Raw genomic sequence first — 22411 nt, forward strand, 5'->3', positions numbered from 1 at the left:
AACACCGTGCTGTAGAAGTGTGGTGAATCTTCCAGGATCGAGACTGAACACCGTGCTGTAGAAGTGTGGTGAAGAGCAACCTGCTGCCAGTCCTGCCGTCTCACTGAGCTTCGGAGGATGGCGGCTCAGCCTGCAGAGCCGCTGCCACACAGCCTCCTGCCCAGCTTCCCAGAATGACAGACACAATGCAACGTTGCTAGCATCTTTAGTGACTCACCTGGACCATCTGTCCCTCTAAAGTCTTCCTCCTATTGAAATTCACATCTTTTTTTTTTTAGCCTCAAAGCCACACAATACTGTAGCCTTTGGTCTTTCTAAAATACTTGAACCACTATGCCACTCCCTTGATCCGAAGGTCTGCAGTGACTCCATGTGTGCTCTGGGACTCATTTTCCTCATTAGTTGGTGGTATTTACCAGTTCACAAAAATAACATCTGAAGAAGAATTTGTTTCCAAGTGTGAAGTGCATTTGGGGAGCAAGTGTGCTATAGCTTAAACACAGGCGTTGTGAGTCAGAGGTGCTGAACATAGGAGAAGTTGGCATAACTGTACAGGTGTGGGCCTGCAGATGTGAATGTCAGGTGTGTGTGCAGACGGGAGGGATGAGGACTCGGGCCTCCCACCGTCACCAGCACCTGACAGCCCCTGTCTCCTGTAGGTGGCAGGACTGCGGAAGCCATCGTGGATGCCGCGCTCAGTGCCGCGAGACAGCTCACCAAGGACCGCCTCGGGGGAAGGGGCGGTGGGAAACAAGTAAGGCTGATTGTCTCCTGGGACACTTTGGAAGTCAGTGTGGGCCCCGGTGGGTGATCGGTTTCATTTCTTAATCCTTTACATTGGTGTGCTTTCTGTTAAAATGGACCCCAGAGGGCATCTGAGTCGGCACTGCCAGAGCTGATCGGTCCGGGATAGTTTGTTATAACTACAGGCCAGGAACCAAGCCCCCAAATAGGTTTCCTAAGTCCAATAGAAGTATTTGGACTCTGAAGTTATGGACCTAGAATCAGGCCAAACAGAGATGAAATTTTGAAATTTGGGTAATTTTTTGGCTTATCTGTATCTGATAATTGGCTCTAAATCCATAGAAAATTCCACATACATTGAGCAGGGAAAAACAGGACAATAAAAGAAATTAGGGTCCCACGACTAAGTATTTTAGATGCTTTTGTAGGAAATGTATTGCTTAACCATAAATTGTGAAAGTCCTTACATTTTTTCTGTGTGTGTGTGTGTGTGTGTGTGAGATCGTCGCTCTTTATATAGATCTAGCTTCTTTCTGTAGATCTAGAACTCATCCAACATTTAGGCATTTAATGAGCACAGTTGTCTGTCTTTAAATATCCCCGTGGTTTTCGCCCAGGCAGCAGAAAACAACATAACACTGTCTGCTTTTTAGATTCAGTACTGGAGGAAATTCTTTGGGGTTGGGGTGAGAAGGGAGGGATTAAATGTTATTTTTATCTTTCTTGAACTTTAGGGCCTTTATTTATGAAAAGACAGTAATTGCCATTAGGTATAACACCCTGGGATAAAGCAGTCACAGTTTTTGGATGTGAAATAGTTTTATAGAGGTAGTTCATTATGCTACATTATGTTTTCTCTTAAAAGTAGCAGGTGATCAGGAACCCAATAGAGAGGTCTTCGGGGACGGCCCCAATCCCAACTATGTGGAGACCCCCCTCTAACCCTCCGAAGAATGTACTTCAGGGGACAGTACTGGGGCTACTGCTTGGGGAGAGGGACACGTTGGATTAGTGCACACGGGAGAAAGGAAAAAGGATGGAGAGGGAGGAGAGGACATCCTGGTTCACCCAGCCCTGAGGACCATGTTCCTGCTCGGAGCAGACAACCCATGGGGAGGGCTTAGGGCTGGCCCCACCACAGCACATGGCATCCCTCACCGAACCGTGGGGCTCTGGAGGACAGCACTGGAGACACAGTGCAGGAATTGTGCATGGTCTGGCTCCATCATGCTGGGGGCGAGCAGCAGGGAGAGCAGAGTGATGAAACCCCCAGGGGAATACCAAAAATAGACTTGGGAGACAGTGTGGCACCCCATCAGACTCGACTGGAAAACACATGTAAAGACCAACAAACACCTTGAACTGTTTATAGGCTTTTCCATTTTTGTCAGTGGCTTTCTTTTTGTTATTGTTAATTTGTTGTTATTGGTGGTCTTGACTTCCTTTATTGTTTTGTTTGGCTTTGCCTGGTTTTTGCACTTACTAATGTATCTGCATGTCTATCTAGATAAGATAGGCGGGATAAATAATTCAGAGATGAAAAGAATGGACCAGTGGTTCTGGAGGGTGGGGGAGGGATACGCAATTAAAATAACAAAAACCAAAAACAAAATAACAACAAAAAGAAAGCCACTGACAAAATGGATGCATAAGCAAAAGTGGTGAAGAAAGCTGATGGTACCCAGCTATCAAAAGGTCTTAAAGGCCTGAAGATAAACAAGCGGCCATCTAGCTCAGAAGCAACAAAGCCCACATGGAAGAAGCACACCAGCCTGTGTGATCATGAGGTGTTGGGATTAGGTACCAGGCATCTAAAACCTAGAACAAAACCATACCCAAGTTGAATTTGGGGGTGGGAGGGAACATGGAGTGGAGACCCAATGCCCCTCTGTAGACAATTGGACACCCCCTCACAGAGGGGTCACAGGGAAGAGGTGCTAGTCAGGGTGCAGTAGAGCACCGACGAAACACAACTTTCCTCTAGCTCTTAGGTGCTTCCTTCCCCCCACTATCATGACCTAAATTGTACCTTACAAATCGGATTAGACCAGAGCATGCACTGCTACAGATAAGAGCTGGAAGCACAGGGGATCGAGGACAGATAAACCCCTCAGGACTAACAATAAGAGTAGAGATACCAGGAGGATTAGGGGAGGGTGGGGGTAGAAAGGGCGAATCGATCACAAGGATCAATCTATAACCCCCTTTCAGGGGAATGAATAACGGAAAGTAGGTGAGGGGCGACCAAGGATGATGTGAGATTTGGAAATAATAATCTATAATTTATCAAGGGTTTTGAGGGAGAGTGGGGGGAGGGAGGGAGGGAAAAGAAATGGGGAGCTGATTTCAGGGGCTAAAGTGGGAAAGGAATGCTTTGAAGATGATGGTGGCATATGTGCAAATGTGCTTAACACACTGGATGAATGTATGGATTATGATAAGAGATGTAAGAGCCCCTAGTAAACGTATTTTTTTTAAAAGTAGCAGTTGTTAGAATTCAGGTACAGATCTATGCTGCATTGTATGTATTGGTCTTGATGGAAGTTTTAGACTGTGTAGCATGCAAACATAAGAAATGTCCTCAGGTTTTTACTTGAAGAAACTTCCAAAACTTCTTTAAGGTGTAGAAATGATCCATGCTTTCTGGTTGCGCTCCTGTGTAAGTGGGATACCGCTGTTTTGTCTGGGCCGCGTTGCGATGGAGGGTTCTCGTGTACTTCCGTGACAGGGCAGGAGTGAAAGTTCCAGTAAGAAAGACGTGATTGAGCTGACAGACGACACGTTCGATAAGAGCGTCCTTGATAGTGACGACGTCTGGATGGTTGAGTTCTACGCTCCGTGGTGTGGACACTGTAAAAAGTAAGTGCCGTCACAGCCCGGTCATCTTGCAGGTCCCGGCACTATGTTCACTTGGATAACAGACAACCCTGGTTCTCAACCTGGGGGTCGAATGACCCTTTCACAGGGGTCGCCTGATTCATGACAGTAGCAAAATGACAATGATGAAGTCTCAATGAAAATAATGTTATGGTTGGGGGTCACCACCACGGAGGAACTGTATGAAAGGGTCGTGGCATTAGGAAGGTTGAAAACCACTGTCCTAAGGTCTCTCCCTGAAAAACTGGCTCTTAAGTTAAACCTTGGCACTAGTGTGTAGAGTACTTATGCCGTACGTGAAAAAAATTAGCAAGGGAGTGAGTGTTGTCCAGATGTGGGGAGATTGGGTGTGAAGGGGAGCATCGGAAGTCTGTAAGGCCACATGCGACACGCGTTGCGGGTATGATGTAATCTGGATTTGACAGAAACCGTACAAACGAGCTGAAGAATGTGAGCTATGAGTCGAAATGCACGTTTAACATTCACATTCTTTCTATAGCCTGGAGCCTGAATGGGCTGCCGCCGCATCGGAAGTCAAAGAGCAAACAAAAGGCAAAGTGAAACTAGCAGCTGTAGATGCTACAGCTAATCAGATGCTAGCCAACCGGTACGCGGTGAGTATCTGTATAAGACTTGTTTCTTTGTAAAAGTGCAGTATCTTTCTAAGGTGACATCAGGTCAGTAACACCCCCCTGTGCAGTCAGTGAAGCAGTGCTTGGCATTTCAGGCCTCCCTGTGAGGCAGGGAGTTTCTGTTCGTGCATTCGATACCTCGGGCAGTAGGGTTCAGCTGAAGGCACTGTTGTCAGCGCTATGACGTCTGGAACTGAGGACTGTGTTTTGTTTTGAATTCACTACTTCCACTGTATGTGTCATGGAGTCCAGCTGGCCCCAGCTTTTACTGAATTTCTATAGGGCTGTCACCAAATCCGTCCATTTGTTCCAGAACAGGTAGATTGTATGCGCTGTAGACCTCGGGCTTGGATCAGATTTGGTTCAACCTCAGCCTCACAAAGGCTCCTTACTTGACACTGCCTCTTGGTGTTACCCTTTGGCATTGATGCAAACTGCGAAGGTTGTGTGAAGTTGCCCAGAAGGTGGACTGAGGAACAATATTTTATTGTATTAAATGGTAACATCTTTTATTTATTTCAACAGATCAGGGGATTCCCTACAATCAAAATTTTTCAGAAAGGCGAGTCTCCTGTGGATTATGATGGCGGTCGCACAAAATCCAACATCGTTTCTCGAGCCTTAGATTTGTTTTCTGATAACGCCCCGCCTCCTGAGCTGCTTGAGGTAAAGCAGGAAAGCTCTCCTGACCTGGTTGTGGGCTGGGACGGGGTGAGGGACTGCTCTGGTCCTGGCTGGCAGCGCCGAGATCACTGCCCTGGGAGTGAAAGCGAGCCGGCCGTTCTGGGTGACGTCAGTCGGTTCAGCACAGGCGACCCCTTGCCTCCTCCTGTGCCGTCTGCACAGTCCTGGCTGTGCTGGAGCCCATGGTGTGGCCCGTGTCGGTCTCCTCCTTGCCTGGGGGTCTCCTCTTTCCCCTGACCTCATGGGGTCTGCTGTCCTGACACGGTGTCCAAAGTACGTGAGAGACACTCCATCTTCTCAGGAGCATTTCTGTTCCTGGCTTTCTTTCTCCCAAGAGATTTGTTCGTTCTGATGCCAGTGGTACTTTTCAATAGTCTTTATCAATACCATAACTGAAACGCATCAGTTAGACTGTTGTGTTTTTTCAATTCATTTCCAGGTTTTACATGCATATGTGAAGCGGTTGAAAATACCATGACGTGGGTCAGGCACACTTTAGTCCCCAAGATGACAGGCTCCTTTGCTTTTTTGATGTGTTTTGAACAGACCTTTCTCAGCACGTTTGCTTAATGTGATGTGTGGTTGATTCCTTGACTGCTGCTTCCAGTGTGATTGTGGATTCATATAAGGCTAAAGCCTTGACAACTTCAGTATTTTCTCTGTTTCTCATGATGTTGCTTCCTGGTCTGATTTTGCGTCTTTGTGGGGTTTTTTCCTTACATTGAATTACAATCTACACTAAAGGGTCTGGTCTTTCATCCTTATCTGTTAGGGCCTCCAGTCTTCTTTGCTTTCAGCAAGCAGGGCTGTGTCGTCTGCATATGGCAGGCTGTTGCTGCATGAGCCTCCAACCCTGATGCCCTGTACTCCGCAGGTCGTCAGCTGCTCGGGGCATCTGCTCGGCACACAGACAGAACAGGGTGGTGAAAGGACACAGCCCTGCCACATGCCTTTCTCGATGGCAAGCCACACAAGGTCTTGCTCTTTCTGAACAGCTGCCTCAGCCTGGGTGCAGGCTCCACAGGAGCACAAGGAAGCTCTGCAAGTCCTATTGTTTGTTGTGGAAACACAGTTCATTCCTTTGCATCATGAACAGGACATGGGTTCAATGTCTTTCTGCTATTCCTGCATTCTACCAAGGGCCAGCTGTCTGACACTCGCAGTGCCCAGCTCTCCCCTGAGCCCCGCTTGTACTTCTGATGCTCCCTATGATAAAGCTGCTGCCGCTGGTTTGGTTTGGTTTCTTTCATCTATTATCTTGTTTGTAATCTGTATTACTTACTGTATACACTCGAGTATAAGCCGACCCAAATATCAGCTTGAGGCACCTAATTTGACTACAAAAACCACATTAAAAATGTGCTGGGAAACTTGGCTTATACTCGAGTATATATGGTACTTGCAAGTGATGGTAAAGATACTGTTTGATCACTTCCTCATTTTTTTGCCACCATTCTTTGCAATGGGCACAGTATTGATGTCTCAGTCAGTTGGCCAGGTAGACTGAGTTGCATTTGTTTGTTGACATACTTCCATTCTTTGGACAGTGCATAAGTACAGCCTGGACGTCTTGCGTCCGCGTCCTCGGCTCTTGCTCAGGCGCTCCGTCTGAAGGGGTTCGGTAGTAACCGGGTCTTTGGGCACACCGCACGTGTTTCCCTGCGCCGTCTTGTGCGCCCTGCGTTGTTGGGTGCTGTGTCCTCTGCTCCTTCAGTATTCCCGTCTGGCCGCTCTGGAGACGCCAGGCGTGTTTTCCCGTGTGGTGCTCTGAGTCCGGGTGTTGATCTGCTTCGTTCCCAGACCACCCTCTGCAACCTTCCGTGCGGCTCTTGACCTGAGCGAGTCCTCTTCGGCACCGCCCAGAGTCGAACCGCTGCACAGGTGTTTGAAACGAAGCTGCAGGGGGCAAGACGGCCTCGTCTGTCTGCTCCTGAGTAAGTGGTGGATTGTGATGATTGGCCTGTGTTGAGCAGCTGAGTGCTTAACCCACTGTGCTACCAGGACTCTTGTGTGCCGTCCTCATAAAAACAGAGTGTCTAGTCATTCTCTCCACGTGCCGTCCTCAAAATAACGTGCTTGTTAAGTGTAGACACATCTCGTTTTTGTTGCTTCTATAGTTTACTTATTTACGTGGAAAACTGTAGATGCCACTTTCATCCCTTCGAGAAACTGAGGCACAGAGCGCTTGCTGAAGTAATTTTCTCGAGTGCATGACAAGAGTGAGTGGCCGAGCCCTGAGAAGAGGAGCGCCAGCCCCCGGTTTCAGGGTTCTGTGTAGATCCTCTAAGTGAGCAAACGGAACTGTACCGATTCATGAAGGCCCAGAGCGAGGATCCACCCAGACCCGGTTCCTGCAAGGGACAGTCAGCTGTGTCGCTGGTCTGGTTGTTGGGCACCATGGTCGGTTACAGTGGCCGCACTCACAGTGATGTCCTGTATGTGGGGAGCAGCTGTGCAGCAGAGTGGAACATCGCCGGCCTGAGCCTCACCTGGTCTGATGTTTGAGCCCAGTTTCCAATCCACTCTGTCAATCCGAGGGTGAGGGGGCTTCCGTTTTGCTGGACCTCCACATTACCAAGCATGATGTGTTCTCAGGGACTGGTCTCTGGGCAACATGACCAAGTCTCACCGTCCTCATTTTGAAGGAACGTCCGGCTGTATTTCTTCAAGAAGATTTGTTTGTTCTTTTATCACTGTATGGTCCTTTCAGTGTTCTTCAGCACACCACAGTTCAAGTACATCAATTCCTCTTCAGTCTCCCTTATTTGGTGTACAACTTACACACACACACACACACGAGGCAATGGAAAATACCTTGGCTCCGGTCAGGTGCACCTTAGTCCTCAAAGTGACATCCTTGCCTTTCAACACTTTAAAGGGGTCTCTTGCCGCAGATTTGTCCAGGACAATCAATTGTTTGCTCTCTTGACTGCTACTGCCATGAGCATTGATTGTGGATCTAAGCACGATGAAATCCTTGACAACTTCACTCTTTTCTCCGTTTATCGTGATGTTGCCTGTTGGTCCCTTGGTGAGGATTCTGGTCTGTCCATTGAGTTGGCATCCACACTGAAGGCTGCGGTCCTTGATCTTCATCAGCAAGCGTTTCAAGTCCTGGCTTTCAGCAAGCAGGGTTGTGTCATCTGCACGTCACAGGTTGTTAAGCCACCCTTCAATCCTGATGCCACGTGCTTCAGATACTCTTCCCTACCGGATTATTTGCTCAGTGTACAGATTGAGGACTGACACACACCTTTCCTGACTTTAAACCGTGCAGTACACCCTTGTTCTGTTCACACAACTGCTTCTGGATCCACACTTCAGGAAGTTGCAGGCAACACTCGGGCTCAGGATCCATTTGGAAGTAATGAGAACATTTTGAGATTGAGTGTCTAGAACAGCATTCTCAACCTGTGGGTTTTGACCCCTTTGGGGGTCGAATGACCCTTTCACTGGGTCACCCAATTCATAACAGTAGCAAAATTACGGTGATGAAGTAGCAACAAAAATAATTTTCTGGTTGGGGGGGTCACCAGAACATGAGGAACTGCATTAAAGGGTCGTGGCATGAGGAAGGTTGAGAACCACTGGTCTAGAAGGACCTAGGTAAGGCCTCCAAGGGTGCCCAAAGTGGGGAGCACATCTTGGCTTCCTGCAGGACAGCTCCTGGCGCGGGCAGATCTCGGGGCGCGTGAGCTCTCCTAACTGGTTTGTGCGCGGCCACCAACCTCCTCCAATGGCAGCAGTGCTGCTTCTCTGCCGGCCAACTGGCTGCTGTGTCAGGCAGGCCCTGACTGACTGCCGTCCATCTCCAAGCCGTGCTGCCCCTTGCTCAGCTCTCAGTGCGCCAGCACCCCTGCAGTCGGCTTCGGCCCCAAACAGGCCCAGCTCATTGTCCGGGGAGCAGGACTCTGCCCCCACGTGGGCTCTGCTGCTCTGCCAGCACAGGTCTTGGGCAGCAGCTCTTTTTTTTTTTTTTTTTTTTTAAACCAAGCCTAGGGAGGGCAGTCAGTGCCCAAGGACCTTCACCCTGGTCACTGTCAGCCCAGGGGCCTCTGAACACACCGCATTGCTCCTTCAAAGGACTCGGACAGAAGTAGCAACGCCTAAGCTTAGGGAGATACTCCACCTGGTTTCCAAGGACCAGGAAAGCGACAGGCTCCATAGAGGAAGTCAGTGCACAGCGTCTGCGAATGTCTCCCCACTCCCCAGTAGATGTCTTAGAAAGACGTCTTCAGGTCAAAGACGGAGTGTTGTTTTTGTGAAACTAACCGTGATTTGATGTTTACGTCGTCATGATCATTTTCAACACCACATGACCGTCTCTGTCGAGGCTGTCCGGTTTTGCTCGGGTCTGGTCCCGTCCTCCCTCAGCACTTACAGCCGTGCTTGTCTCTGCGTCCCCAGATCACCAGCGAGGACGTTGCCAAGAAGACGTGTGAGGATCACCAGCTCTGCGTGGTGGCCGTGCTGCCCCATATTCTCGACACTGGTAAGATGAGCGGCCGTCCTGTTCTTAGAACGTGCTAAATGATTTTACGGACTGCTTTATTCTTACCGTCTTTTTTTTTTGGTCTTTTAAATTAGGGGCTTCTGGCAGAAATTCTTATTTGGACGTTCTTCTGAAGTTGGCAGAGAAATACAAAAAGAAAATGTGGGGGTAAGCTGTTAGACTTTTTTAGACCTCAGTGTCACAGTTGAGTTCACGTAACACCCAGCAGATGGATTTTAGGGAGGCTGTAGAATTGCTCTCTCGCCTCAGAGGCTTTAGTAAGTCTGGAGTCTTAGAGGAGATGCTTGAAGAAAGCTGGAGGAACATGTTTTTAACTAACCAGCCAGGTTTTTGAATCGCATACAACTGAAAACAGACCCATTTGTTGTGGAGGCTTCTCGAGAGAGTCTGAACTCCTGTTAGCTTAGCACCCGGCAGGTTTACTTTAGGGATTAGGCGACCAAAGGGTAGGAACCATTAGTTCCTTAAAAACACATAAGGAGCCATTTTTTTAAAACGCATCATTTATTCCTGATTTACTTATATACCCATTTCCTCCTACAAAACATTTGAAGTGTAATCTTTTTTCTGTAATCACAGCCCACTAGATTCTAATGTTCCAAAGGGACCTTTGTCCTGAAAAACCCACTGTGTTTTCTTAGGTGGCTGTGGGCAGAAGCTGGTGCCCAGGGTGAGCTTGAGAACGCCTTGGGAATTGGGGGCTTTGGCTATCCGGCAATGGCAGCCATCAACGCACGCAAGATGAAGTTTGCTCTTCTGAAAGGGTCTTTCAGCGAGCAGGGCATCAATGAATTTCTCAGGTAATTTCTTGAGTTGTTCATTTTTCTTTCCTTTTCTTGGGTGGGGATGGTTTTCTTTGGCCTGCTTGGTTCTGTTGCACTTTTTAATTTAAAACGAGATTGCTGTAGACTGGGCCACAAACGGGATGCAGTCATTTCACATTACAGCGTTTAGGTCATCTTTCATTGCTTTGTCCGCTTTCCAGTGGAGGTGATGTTCGTACTTCCCTACCCTCGGGATGCTCGCTGTGTGCCTGGCAAGGGCCCTGCTACAGAGGCGGGTGCTGTAAAGTTCTTGCCCACCAGTGCCAGCCCTGCCTGGACCTTTCTTCCTTGCCATGCTCTGCACACATGCCTTTAAGCAATTTCTGGGCACATGACTGTGAGATGTAGTTATATGAAAATGGTATGTTTACTTAAATGACTCCAATGATGGTCTGCCAACATGTTAAGTTCTTAATTCAAAAACCTCTTTATAGAGGTCTCTATAAGGGCCTTATATTGATTTGACTCCTTCTAGAAACCGCTGGTGCCTTTTAGATGTACAAAGCACCGAGCCTAACGAGTTGTGGGTTTTCGTTCACCTTTCTTCCTTGTCCGTTGGTCAACTCTTTATGAAAGTGATCAAGCACACAAGGGCGTGCAGAGCATTGACGAAGAGTGATGAGTATTAAGATGTTTTGGAAAGTCTGTATGCAGCTTCCTCCAGCCATAACATTTTACGTCCCCAGAGGCTTGGGGACAGTACTCTTGGCCCCTGGAGTGAGACACTCAAGGGTCACATCTCAGTTTTGCCAAATGGGTAGCTGATCCTTAAGGAGCTGGTGGCGCCGTGGCTGAGTACCTGGCTACTCACTGACAGTTGGTGGTTCACACTCCCAGCCCCGCGGAGGAGGCTGCAGCAGTCTGCTTTTGTAGAGATGACAGCCTTGTTCTGGGCCATCCTACACGTGCGCAAGAAGTTGGCATGGACGAAGCTGCTGCAGATCCAAACTGACCTTGAGCCAAACAGAAGGCATGGCAGACTGGCTGAGAGGATAGCTGCTTGGCTTTGGGCAAGTTACAAAGCTGCTCTGTGCCTCAGTCGCCTGATTGTCGAGGAACCAATAACAGCACCTCCTTTGGGACCGCGTGGAGGACTGACAGCAGTCGTCCGTCCGGGCAAACAGCTTAGTGTGGTGGTGGCACAAGGAGCCCCAGCAGCACCGTGGTCACGGATTGGGCTGTGATCCGCAGGGTCCAGAGCACTAAACCACCGGCCTGTCTGCAAGCTGTCTACTCCCGCGAAGAGCTATGGTCCAGAATCCCACAGGGGCAGCTCTGCCCTGCCCTTAGGGTGGCTGTGAGTTGGCATCGACTAGATGGCAGTGAGTGTGCTTGGTTTGGAGTACTGGAACAGAGCAAAAGCCTTCACGTTAGCGCGGGTTCTAGGAGCAAATGGATTGTAAGGTGTACCTGATCCATTAACGATGCAAGGGGGCGGGGAGTGTATACATAGAAGAGTACACATCCTTTGGAAATCCTTCCAGATATAAGCTTCATTGTGTTGCCTTCTCTGGAGAACCTTGCCTAAGACAGGATTCCCTTGAAGTTGTCAGCTCTTCATCAGCAAGTGTTTCAAGTCCTTTAAAATATGACCTCGAAGTCTAAATTTTAGATGATCTTGTTCAGCTTGTACAAATTGGAACCTAAAAGTAAGAAGGTTTTTATTTTTCTTTGGTTTTCAAAAATATTGACATGGAGAATTTCAAATATCAACAACAGCAGAAACGTCATAAAAGACCCTTGAACTCGTTACTTGAGAATGCGACCATTATCCATTACAGTCACCATTGTTACGCCGGGAACAACCCGTCCACCAGCCCTCCTGGCAGTCTGCCCTGCACCTCCCTCCATCGGCTGCTGCCGTCCCTGGCAGAGCTGACCTCCTCCTCCTCCCGCCCCGGGCCCAGCAAAGCCTGCCTTTGCACAGGGTCCCTTGCGCTTAGCTTTGCTTGATAATAACAGTGGACTCGTCATGTGTGCCCTGGTTTGTGGGGCTAATATCGCTCAGCATAATGTCCCCCATATCCACCTGGGTCATGAGATGTTCCACGGTGGTCATGAAGTACAACCTTTCAAAGTAAAGACCATTTCATCTGTGAATAACTTATTACGTATCTTTCTCTAAAAGGTAACTTTAGAACATAAACACAACACTGCTGTTGCACCTAAAATAAACTAGGTGATTGTTAGCTTCCTCTCTAACAGTCATTTGTCTGGTTTTTATAGCGAGTCTGCTTTAGTTCTCAAAGTGCCCCCCCAAAAAATGATTTAGTAAAAATAGCAACTAAAGCTGGAAGGGAAAAATAATCAGTAGGTTAATGTGCTTAACGCTGTGGTTTTTATAAAGAAGTGTGGGGAATTGCATAAGCTTATAATCGTCCTAGAGTTACCGTTGTTTATAATGTCTAAACATTTAGAATTTTAAGTACAGATAAATAAATCTCATTCAGTAATCTTGGATTTGCCTTTGTCAGGCACAAAGCTAGAAGCTGATGTTTCTGTAGTCTCTACTGCAGGCTTCCTCTCTGGCTAGTAACCCTGGGATGTCGTGACCCTAGGAAAGCGGGGGGTCGGCGCTCTGGAGCACAGATGTGTCAGTGTGTCATGCTTTGTGTTGTGGTGAAGGACAGCTGATAAGCCTGGGATTTCTTGCTTTGCAAATCAGTGGCTTTGTGACCACAAGACACAAGACCTGGGTGCCTGGGACACAGACCAGGGCTTCACGCTAGTTCATCCTAGTTCAGTCATGACTGATGAAGTGAAGCAAACAGACCTGATTGTTTGCCACGTGGGTAATCCAAAATGCTAACTGGAACAGGAAACATTACGGAGGCTTGGAAGAGGCGCAGTGAGCCTTTTCAGGAGCTAATAAGGTGTGATGTAGCATTACTGCCAGGACTGGACGCAGCACACATGCCATCGTTGAGTCAGCAGGTTTGATTGCTGGGCAATGTACATACCACCTTGTTGTTCTGAGAGGGGGCTCAGGTTTCTGAGAGGGTCTTGACCATAATGTTCCTGCTCCGATTCACCCCAAAGGTCTTTTCGATGGAACTGAGGTAAACCGGTTCAGTGACTCCTGATGATTGCTGATGCTGAATCAGCAGTGCCGGGAGGGAAGAAGATTGTGTCTGCAGAGTTGAGACATAAACTTGTCTAGACGCCCCTTTGTCGCTTGAGGCTCTTACTCTGTGCACCCTACTCTCTGCTACACCGCACCCACAGCCTTCCCTCGCCACCACTGGCCTGCTCTCGCCCCCCCCCCATTCCATCCCATGTGTGCATAGACCAGAGAAACAAACCCATAAACACATGTATGTATGTATGTATAAGACAGAGTTTTACATGCAACAGTAATTGAATATTGGGAAAACAGCCAACCCAATCCAGATCAATTCCCTAAGTCTGACATTAGCTCATATGCTTGATTCCAATCTATAAAGTCGTCTTCTGACTCACGAAACACATGCAATGATGCCGAGTGCAGGAAGATCACAGGCCATTGAGTAGAAAGTCTTTGGGTCTGGTGGTGCTGTAAGCATCTCAGTGCTGGCAGGGGTCTCCATGTGGCTTCTCAGGGATGTCTCATGGAGAGAGCCGAGTAAGAGAAGTGCCTCCCACCTCCAAGGAGGTAATACAGGTGTTCCCAGGATTCTCGGGGGAAGCCCATGCACACACAGAGGCCCCATTGGCTATGACCTGATTGACAGATTAGGCTCCACCCCTTCACTCTGAATCCTCACTCTGAGTCCCAAATTGACACCAGATCGTGTAACTACCACACCGTGTGCCCTTGTAGCCAAGCATGCCCTCATATATGTGCTTCTCTGAGAAACTCCACACACCATGGCCCTGTTTGACACCGAGCTTTATCTCTTAGTAAGAATCAAGCAAAACCACACCCACTGCCATGGAGTCAATAACAACTGTACTTAGGCTTTCCGAGACTGTACTCTAACACATGGCAACTCTGTCTCAGGCTTCCCAGACTAAATCTTCAAAGGAACAGACAGCGTTGTCTTCCTCTAGCCAACTGGTGGGATGGAACCACTGACCTTGGAGTTATCAGTCCACGCTTACTTGAACCAGGACTCTTTACTATAGTGCCTGGCAAATAGTAAATGGTAAATATTTCATGGACGAATGGGTAAATTCTCAGCACTGGGATATCAGCAGGTAAAACCAGACCAGGGGCCGACTAGACCAGATCATCAGTTAATTGCTCATATATAAGTTAAGGTTGAAACTGAAGAAAATTAAAAAGAGACCACGAGAGCCAGAATATCACCTTGCATCTATCCCACCTGGATTTAAGAACAGATTTGACACATTGACCACTAACAACAGAAACTCTGATGAGCTGCGGATGACTTCAATAAAGCCATACACGAGGAAGGTTAAAAGGTCATTTAAAAGGACAGGAGAGAAAGAAAAGGTCAAAGTGATGTCTTCAGAAGAGACTCTGAAACTTACTCATAATCTCATAGTAGCTAAGGCATGTGGAGGAAATGATGAAGTCAATGAGTTGAACAGAAAATTTCAAGACAGTTTTAGAAAACAGCAAAATATAATGAAATATGTAAAGATGTAGAGTTAAAAACCAAAAAGAGCGCTCTCAGCGTATCTTAAACCGAAAGAACAAAGGAAGAACCTCGAGCCTTACGTTGCATTATTGAAGACTCAGGTGCAACCTAACCATGAAGGAAGCGTCAAAGGATGAAGGGAATAATGCACAGTCACTGTACCCAAAAGAAGTAGCCAATGGCATTCAACCATTTTAAGAGTAAGGACCAGTGGTACTGAAGAAGAATGCAGAACCAGAATTGGAGGAAGGCTTATCAGGGGGTCCCCCCACCCCAAAACAAATATTTTCCCCAGAGCAATATATTAAAATTATTTTATAAAACAACCTTATCCCCTTCAAAGTACTCTGCATTACATTTAGTACACTTCTCAAATCTGCAATTCCATTCTTGGAAATATTTTTCAAACTCATCTGTTTGGATGGCTGACAATACTTCTCTCTTTTTTCCCTACCTCTTCTAAATCACTGTCAAATCACTGCCCTTTCATGTCCGTCTTCATCCTCAGAAACAAAAAGAAGTCGCACAGAGCGAGGGCAGGTGAGTAAGGCGCATGGGGAAAGAAGAGGCTTGCTGTTTTTTGCCAAAAACTGCCTCACTGAGATGGCTGTGTGAGCAGGTGCATTGTCCTGGTGCCACAAATCAGGCCTTTGTTGCTACACACACTGTTAAGTAATCTTTTCAAAATCTCTAAATAGAAAGTTTGATTAACAGTCTGACCTGGTGGATCAAACTTTAAATACACTATCCCCCTCACATTAAAAAAATAAATAAAATTGAGCATCGTCTTGATTTTTTTTTTTTATTTCACTTGACGAGCTTTTTTAGGGCGAGATGACCACTGGCTTGATTGATGCTTGCTTTCAGGGTCATAAGAATCGCACCGCGTCTCCTCACCAGTTGGGACTTTGGAGAAAAAGGTCTGGGTTGCTTTGGAGTTGTTCTTTCAAAGCACGGCATGTTTCCACTTGATGACGCTCGTGTTCCTGCTCAGTCAGACTCTGAAGCACACGTTTTACAGTGACCCTTCTTATTCCCAAATCTTGTTAAAATTAGCTACACCGAGCTCCCTGATAACGTGCCCATCTCTTCAATGGTCCATCATTGGTCTTCGAGCACAAGTGCACCAAATTTGTCCAAATTTTCGTCAGTGTGGGAAGTTGAGGGACGTCCAGAACGAGGTTTGCCATCAATCGACATTTCATCTTTGTTGAAATGAGAAAACCACTCATACACTTGAGTTTTTCCCTTAGTGCTGTCCTTGTAAGCTGAGTTCAACATCACAACAGTTTCTGTGGCATTTTTCCCAGCAGGAAACAGAATTCCAAAACCACTCGCTGTTCTCTTAAGTCAGCCATCACAAAAATACTAGGTTTGAACAAAACTGCTTTCATGACAAAATTCGCTTTGACCATAGAGAACCTTCCCAGGCAACGCCACTGGGTGCACTAAGAGTTACCCACCTAGTGGGAAAAATGGGTACAAAGGAAGCTCCATGGGGCTTTCAACAGCGCTTACAGTACGCAGATGACAACCTCTCTTGCTGGAGGTGAAGAAGACGTGAAGCGCTTGAGCTGATGAAGATAGGATTGTAGCCTTCAGCATGGATTACAACTCAGCTAGACCAATAGGTAACATGATGAACTTGATCTATACTCATTGCTTATGGAAACAGTATGGTGGGAGTCAGGGCATCAAACGGTGTATGGTCGCATTGGGGAAATCGGCACTGGACCTTGTTAAAATGTCGAAAAGCAAGGATGTTACGTATGTGCATGTGCATTATGGACACTGAATAAGGAAGATCATGGTGCTAGTGAAGAATATTGAAAGTACCGTGGACCGCTCAAGGAACAAATGAGTCTGCCTCGGAAGAAGTACAGACAGAGCGCTCCTAGAAACAAAGGTGGCGAGGCTTGTCTCCTACTCTGGACGTGGCGTCAGCAGACACAGCAGCTGGAAAAGGACAGATTGGTAGAGGGCAGCGGGGATGAGGGAGACCTTGACTGGATGGGTTGACGTGGCGGCTGCAACAGTGGTTCAAGTGCAGCACAATTGTGAGCACGTGCCAAGACCGGGCGGCGGCGTTCCCCTCCGCTGAGTGCACCTAATGACGTGCAGAAATAACGATATCACATACATGACAGGCAAGTTAAATACACTGGGTTTTCGAGGTCCCCTCCTCCCCCCAGCAATATTTAGATTATCCTTCACCAAAGCATATTGGGACTCTCCTTTTAAAGAAATCTCTGGTCACACCCTCGTGTTCGTCCCTAAATGTTTCTGGTGAAATGTTCTCCTGTCGAGAACATGCCACTGCTCGGTGTACAGGGGAATGATAAACATGCTGCTACTACCAAATCATACCTTCTTAGAGTAAACATGTCGAAACGTGAAGCTATCATTTCTTGACACATTTTCCACATAGTAGGTCTAGACACTTCTGAAGACAGTGCTTCCGGCTCTAACAATTCCCCTGAGAATTCAGTATTCTCTGATTTACGCCAGGTCAATAGCTGTTTTGATATCCTCAAGGAATTCAAATTGTGTTCCTTGGGTTTTGAGAACAGGAATCGGAAAGAGCCAGACCAGGCTGGAAGATTCCTGGGGGAAGTCTCGTAGCCACTGCGTCCCCTGGGAAAAGGAGCGGGTGGGTCGGCATCACAGGGACATCCCTCGACTCAGCTGCCCGCCCTTTTCTCACCCACATGGCTCCATTCTGTCTCCTTGAAGAAAATGTCAAGACTGCTTTGGGGACTTAAAATTCACTTGCCATGACTACCTTCGCTTTGAGCTGACCTGGTTTCCCCTCGGAAGGAAGTTGGCTACCCCCACCCTTTTTGGGGAGGGCACCTTAAGGAGACTACAACAGCTACCACCGAGAGAGCCTGTTTGTAGCCTTGCACTGTTCACAGACCTGTTTGAACACACGTATGTGCAGGAGGCCTAGCCTCAGACTGCTGGGTTCGCTTACGTCCGTACTCCTTAAAGCGCCAAATGCTTGCTACTTACTGAAAACTGAAAGGACCGCAGTTTTAAGATGAAGGTGTCTTTCGGGAAGCCTCTGGCGCTCACCTTCATCTGGGGTTTGCGAATCAAATACGTCGTCGGTACTGGTTATCCCTGCTTCTCCATCAGTGTTGACAGCTGTGAACTTGGTATGCATGTCAGCCTGCCAGGTAGACTCGTTTTACACACACTGAGAGTGACTGGCTTTATGGGACCTATGAATTACTGAGAAGGTCGTTCCCCTGTGTGACAGTGTAAGAGAAATACTCGGAGTGCACATTGCGGGGAGATCATTCGTGTGAGAGTTGCTTACTCCCCTGCATTGACTGCAAGCTGACAGTCTTGTTCTGGCCACTGTTTTCCTCAGGGAGCTTTCTTTCGGACGCGGATCTACGGCACCTGTAGGTGGCGGGGTTTTCCCTAAAATTAGCACCACGGAACCTTGGGATGGCAAGGATGGTGAGGTGAGTCAAGTGCCCAAGGTTTGTTTTGGAATCCATTTTTCCTTTCGAAATCCCTATGGATTTAAATTTTTATTTTAATGTACAATTGTTGCTATTTATAAATCAATTCCTTTCTATTAAATTTAGAGCTTAGCATGCCAGGCTATTAGCATAACCTCATAGGCCTTGATTAGCAATCTCAAGACCCTTTGCTCCTTCCGCTGTGTCATGGGAAATACTCCGACAGCCTTCCAAGTGCTTAGTTTCTGTCACCTCTCAAGTAAGCATTCAGCGTGGACCCATGCATTTGCCCAAGGAGATTCCCGAGAGGCTTTGGTAGAGGCTCCTGGGAACGGCTCTCGGTGTTGAAGGGAGCGCGTGGTGCTGGTAGAGCCCCTGGGCCGCCGTCCACTGCCCTCACTCACACTGGCCCTCTGCTCGCCCGCAGCTTCCTGTGGAAGACGACGTCGACCTGAGCGACGTGGAGCTGGACGACCTGGGCAGGGACGAGCTGTGAGCACAGCGGGAGGCCGGGCTCCCTTTTCTGGGGAGCAGGACTGTCCGGCAGGGAGGACACCTTCTTATGGGGTCAGATGGATGGCCCAGGGGCGCAGCGGTTGCTCGGCCATCTGAGACCTCTGCAGCAGTGAACTTTTGCATCTCAAGAAAACACTGAAAAATTCTATGAGTTGTAGCCGGTGAATTGGATTGTATCCTGCCAAGTAATATTTGGAAGAAAACTGCTGGCTTCTTGAAGCGTTTCCATCCCTACCTGCTGCTTGAATGTTCTTTGAGGCTGTTTCCTATGTGTTTTTTAATGTGATTCCCTCGTTTGAATATTAATGGCTTTTTCCATTAAAGAATAAAACAATATTTTGGACGATGCTGATAAATTTATGAAATTGAGTGTCCATATCATACATCTGGTGTCTAAAGTTTAACCAGTAAAGCCGTAGGCGTAGTATGATGTGTCCCTGATGTCATTCTTCCTTGTAAACTTTCATAAAGGGAGTAAAAGACCCTTGGGACAGAAGTGCCATCACTGGGACACGTGTTCGAAATGTCAGCCGTTTCTGGAAGACACCTGAGAATTGCATTTCATTCCCGATAGTTTGTATTTTGGGGGGAACACTAGTGACTGTGACCTGGGAATAATGTCTCATGGCTTTTCTGGTTCTTGCTAAGCCCTCACTGAATTTTCCTTAACATGTGAGAGATGGCAGCAGGTGACCCAATGTACAGGTAGTCCACGTTGATATAAAACCAAAGACGTTTCAAAGTTCCAACAGAAAACACTGAATTGTGCTAGAATTATGTGAGGAGACAATTCAAAGGACTGAGAACATTTCTTTATTGTAATTTACAAAACGTAATAATAAATACATCTGTACCTAACTGTGTGAGCCATTTCTCTGGAAATCTAAATTACACAGGACAGTCTGATGATGATTCTCTTAAGACACAGCATCTTAGTATTCCCCCTAGAGGTGGCAGCGGCCGACGGTCAGTCGAGGAGGCTGAGGTCAATGTGGAAGTACACATACGGAAAGTAGTCTTGGTGGTTAAACTGTAAGCCGGGGATCTCCACAGATGCCTAGGAATGGACATAGGGCACTGCGTTAGCCGGGTGAATTACACTGCCCTGGACGCGTAGTCATTTGACCGTTGACCCTAGTTTCTGTCTTGTCCTCCCACTGCTCAGTACCACCCACCTCCTGCCTTCCGCGGTTCTGCGTTGACTTGGCGAAGCAAATGTTCGTCACAACATCAATTATTAGTGAACACTAATCCCCCACACGGTGAGTGGGTGTTGATCACAGAAATACCTTCGCACACTTGCAAACCTACATCCAGGATGCTCGCAGCCGCCACTTGATCCAAGTGTTTGAAGGTGGAGTTCAGCACTTCTCGTAAGCGTTTGGTGGACGACTTCTTATGAGGCTGTAGGAGCACAGCCTGGAAATTGACCGGTAGTCCATACCTTCTCAGACAGAGATGTAAATAAGTCACTTCAGATACAAGGATGGGCAAAGACAGTCAATTCTATTAGTGAGAAACTTCAACCAAAGTAAAATTCAGTTGAGCAAGATGTCTGGGGCAGAGGGGAGACCACTAGACCTTTCTGGGTAGAAACACCCTGGAGAGCAAGCCCGCTGGCGGCAACAGTCATTCTTGTCTGCAGAGCCAGCACCGTGGCCCTGACTGGGAGTGGGCATGAAAACTCATGCCAGATGGACCGAGCGCTTAGTGCCAAAAGCCTTTCTCTAAAACTTAGCTGTTTGCTCCACCCAAGGATGATAGGAAAAAAATGTTTTAAAGTTATCAAGACGGGAGTTCCTTCAATTTTTGGATGGAAGGAAGAGATTTTAAACGTGCTTGGCTGTATGGCTGATAAACTGTTGGAAGGGTTAAAATACGGTGTTCACTGAATTAACATGCACTTGTGATTGGCGAGCTCTTTTGTTGTTCCGTACATTGCAACTAGTTGGATGTTCCATACTCCTGTTTGTTTCTTCATGCCCTCACCAGGTATGTGAGGAGTACCCTGGTCTGTTCAGATGGGCTTGCTGTGTAAATGGTACAGGTGGCAGGATCTGGTGTCCCACCAAGGGTTTATCTCCCCGTAAGCCCCTGCCTGGCCCTCATTTCAGGCTGCTAATGGTGCAGTGTATCCACTGAAAGACTGACCATCTGTAACCACAGGTGCGAGGGCCCTTCTGTATCACAGAGCTCAGACCTTCCTAAATCATGTCTGAACATGCTGGGCAAGCAGGGTAAAGTGAGCAGAACAGAATTGCAGACCACCGGTACCGGCTCCCAGCTAAGCCTTCCTGCCAACCAGCAATTGGGCCGATGTGGGAGAGGAGGGGCCCGGCTGAGCACCTTTCTTTAGCCATCTGGGATCGACCCAGGGAAGCCGGCATGTAGCAGGGCCTCTGTGAAAGGGTCGTTCGACCCCCAAAAGGGTCGCAACCCACAGGTTGAGAACCGCTGCTCTAGAAGATGCCCTGTCTCTACACCAGGGTCATCTCGTGTTCTGCTCCCACCACCACGACACCGAAGCGCATCTGACACAGGTCACCAATGGCCCCCTGATATGCAAATCCAAGGGACACTGAAATTCCCAACCTGGCCACCTCTGACCCTTGATGCCACCTTTCTCCCTCTGACTTCTCCGTGGCATATTTTCTCCTACACTTGCTCCATTGGTGGAGGGGTCCCTCTCTGGCTCCCTGGGGGAGCTCACCTCACCACTGATGGCTCCCTGGTGTTTCTCTTCCACCAAGACTGCCAGCGACCAGAACCTAGTTTTCCTGCTACCTGGCAGGCTTCACCTGGAAGCAGCAGCAAACTCATCCCGGCCCCACCACTCACCCGGGCTATTCCCATTTTCTCAGCTAATTTAAACACTGCTTCATCTATGAGGAGGGACTAGCTCTCCTCAGCTGGGGCTCGAATCTGCTTCACACTAATGACCTTCGTTCAGTCAACATTTAGCATCTATTCTTTGTCCAGCTCTGGGCTGGGGGGCAGGTAGGGGTGAGGCCCCAGGTAGGAACACAGAGGACTCTAAGACAAGCAAGGCAGAGCAGCAGTGTCCTGGAGAGGACGCAGATGTGCGTGAGGTATGTGGAAATGGTCCACTTGATGTATGTTCTGTGAGTATCTAGAGAGAAAAAGACCGTAGGCCGTGAGAAGCAGAAAGAAATGGGTGACTTCCACTCCCCTTCACTCGCCTTTTGGCTCGAACAGACTTGCTGGGTCAGCGCCAGTTTTCTTAGAAGACTCTGTGTCTGTCGTGTGGCGGGGTGTGAAAAAGCCACCCAGAAGGCCCACGTCGCTGGTGAGGCAACAGCACGTGGAACGAGGACAAGGCCTAACATTAGGCATAAGCGATCCCATTTGAAGGATCGGAAGAGCCCACAAAATATACCCATTGGCTGTGCGCATCTATGAAGAGTGGGCTCAGGAGGAACTCTGTCCACAGTGAATTGTTTTTTGTTTTTTTTTCCTTTTTTAACATTTTATTAGGGGCTCATACAACTGTTATCCCAATCCATACACACATCAATTGTGTAAAGCGCATTTGTACATCGTTTCT

At 47.8% G+C, this 22411-nt stretch overlaps 2 protein-coding genes across 3 annotated transcripts in view; one reads left to right on the forward strand and one right to left on the reverse strand.

The window, feature by feature from the left end:
- Window positions 1–19189, forward strand: part of PDIA6 (protein disulfide isomerase family A member 6) — a 29158-nt gene extending 9969 nt beyond the window's left edge. The window contains exons 5-13 of the mRNA XM_030884582.2: window positions 660–754; window positions 3473–3603; window positions 4121–4235; window positions 4779–4919; window positions 9345–9429; window positions 9525–9597; window positions 10092–10250; window positions 18234–18330; window positions 18758–19189. Coding sequence (XP_030740442.1) covers window positions 660–754; window positions 3473–3603; window positions 4121–4235; window positions 4779–4919; window positions 9345–9429; window positions 9525–9597; window positions 10092–10250; window positions 18234–18330; window positions 18758–18826 — 965 coding nt within the window. The 3' untranslated portion in view covers window positions 18827–19189. The remainder of the gene's footprint in view (window positions 1–659; window positions 755–3472; window positions 3604–4120; window positions 4236–4778; window positions 4920–9344; window positions 9430–9524; window positions 9598–10091; window positions 10251–18233; window positions 18331–18757) is intronic.
- Window positions 19190–19636: 447 nt separating this feature from the next.
- The window catches only part of ATP6V1C2 (ATPase H+ transporting V1 subunit C2), a 65904-nt gene continuing 63129 nt past the window's right edge, over window positions 19637–22411 (reverse strand). For both annotated transcript variants that reach the window (XM_004696033.2, XM_004696034.2), the window contains 2 exons: window positions 20158–20290; window positions 19637–19903 (listed from right to left, as the gene is read on the reverse strand). In XM_004696033.2, the coding sequence (XP_004696090.1) occupies window positions 19814–19903; window positions 20158–20290 (223 nt within the window). In that variant the 3' untranslated portion in view covers window positions 19637–19813. The remainder of the gene's footprint in view (window positions 19904–20157; window positions 20291–22411) is intronic.

This window comes from Echinops telfairi, unplaced genomic scaffold (assembly GCF_000313985.2).
Source record: "Echinops telfairi isolate 266 unplaced genomic scaffold, ASM31398v2 ScPeMD7_9;HRSCAF=40, whole genome shotgun sequence".
Taxonomy (NCBI): domain Eukaryota; kingdom Metazoa; phylum Chordata; class Mammalia; order Afrosoricida; family Tenrecidae; genus Echinops; species Echinops telfairi.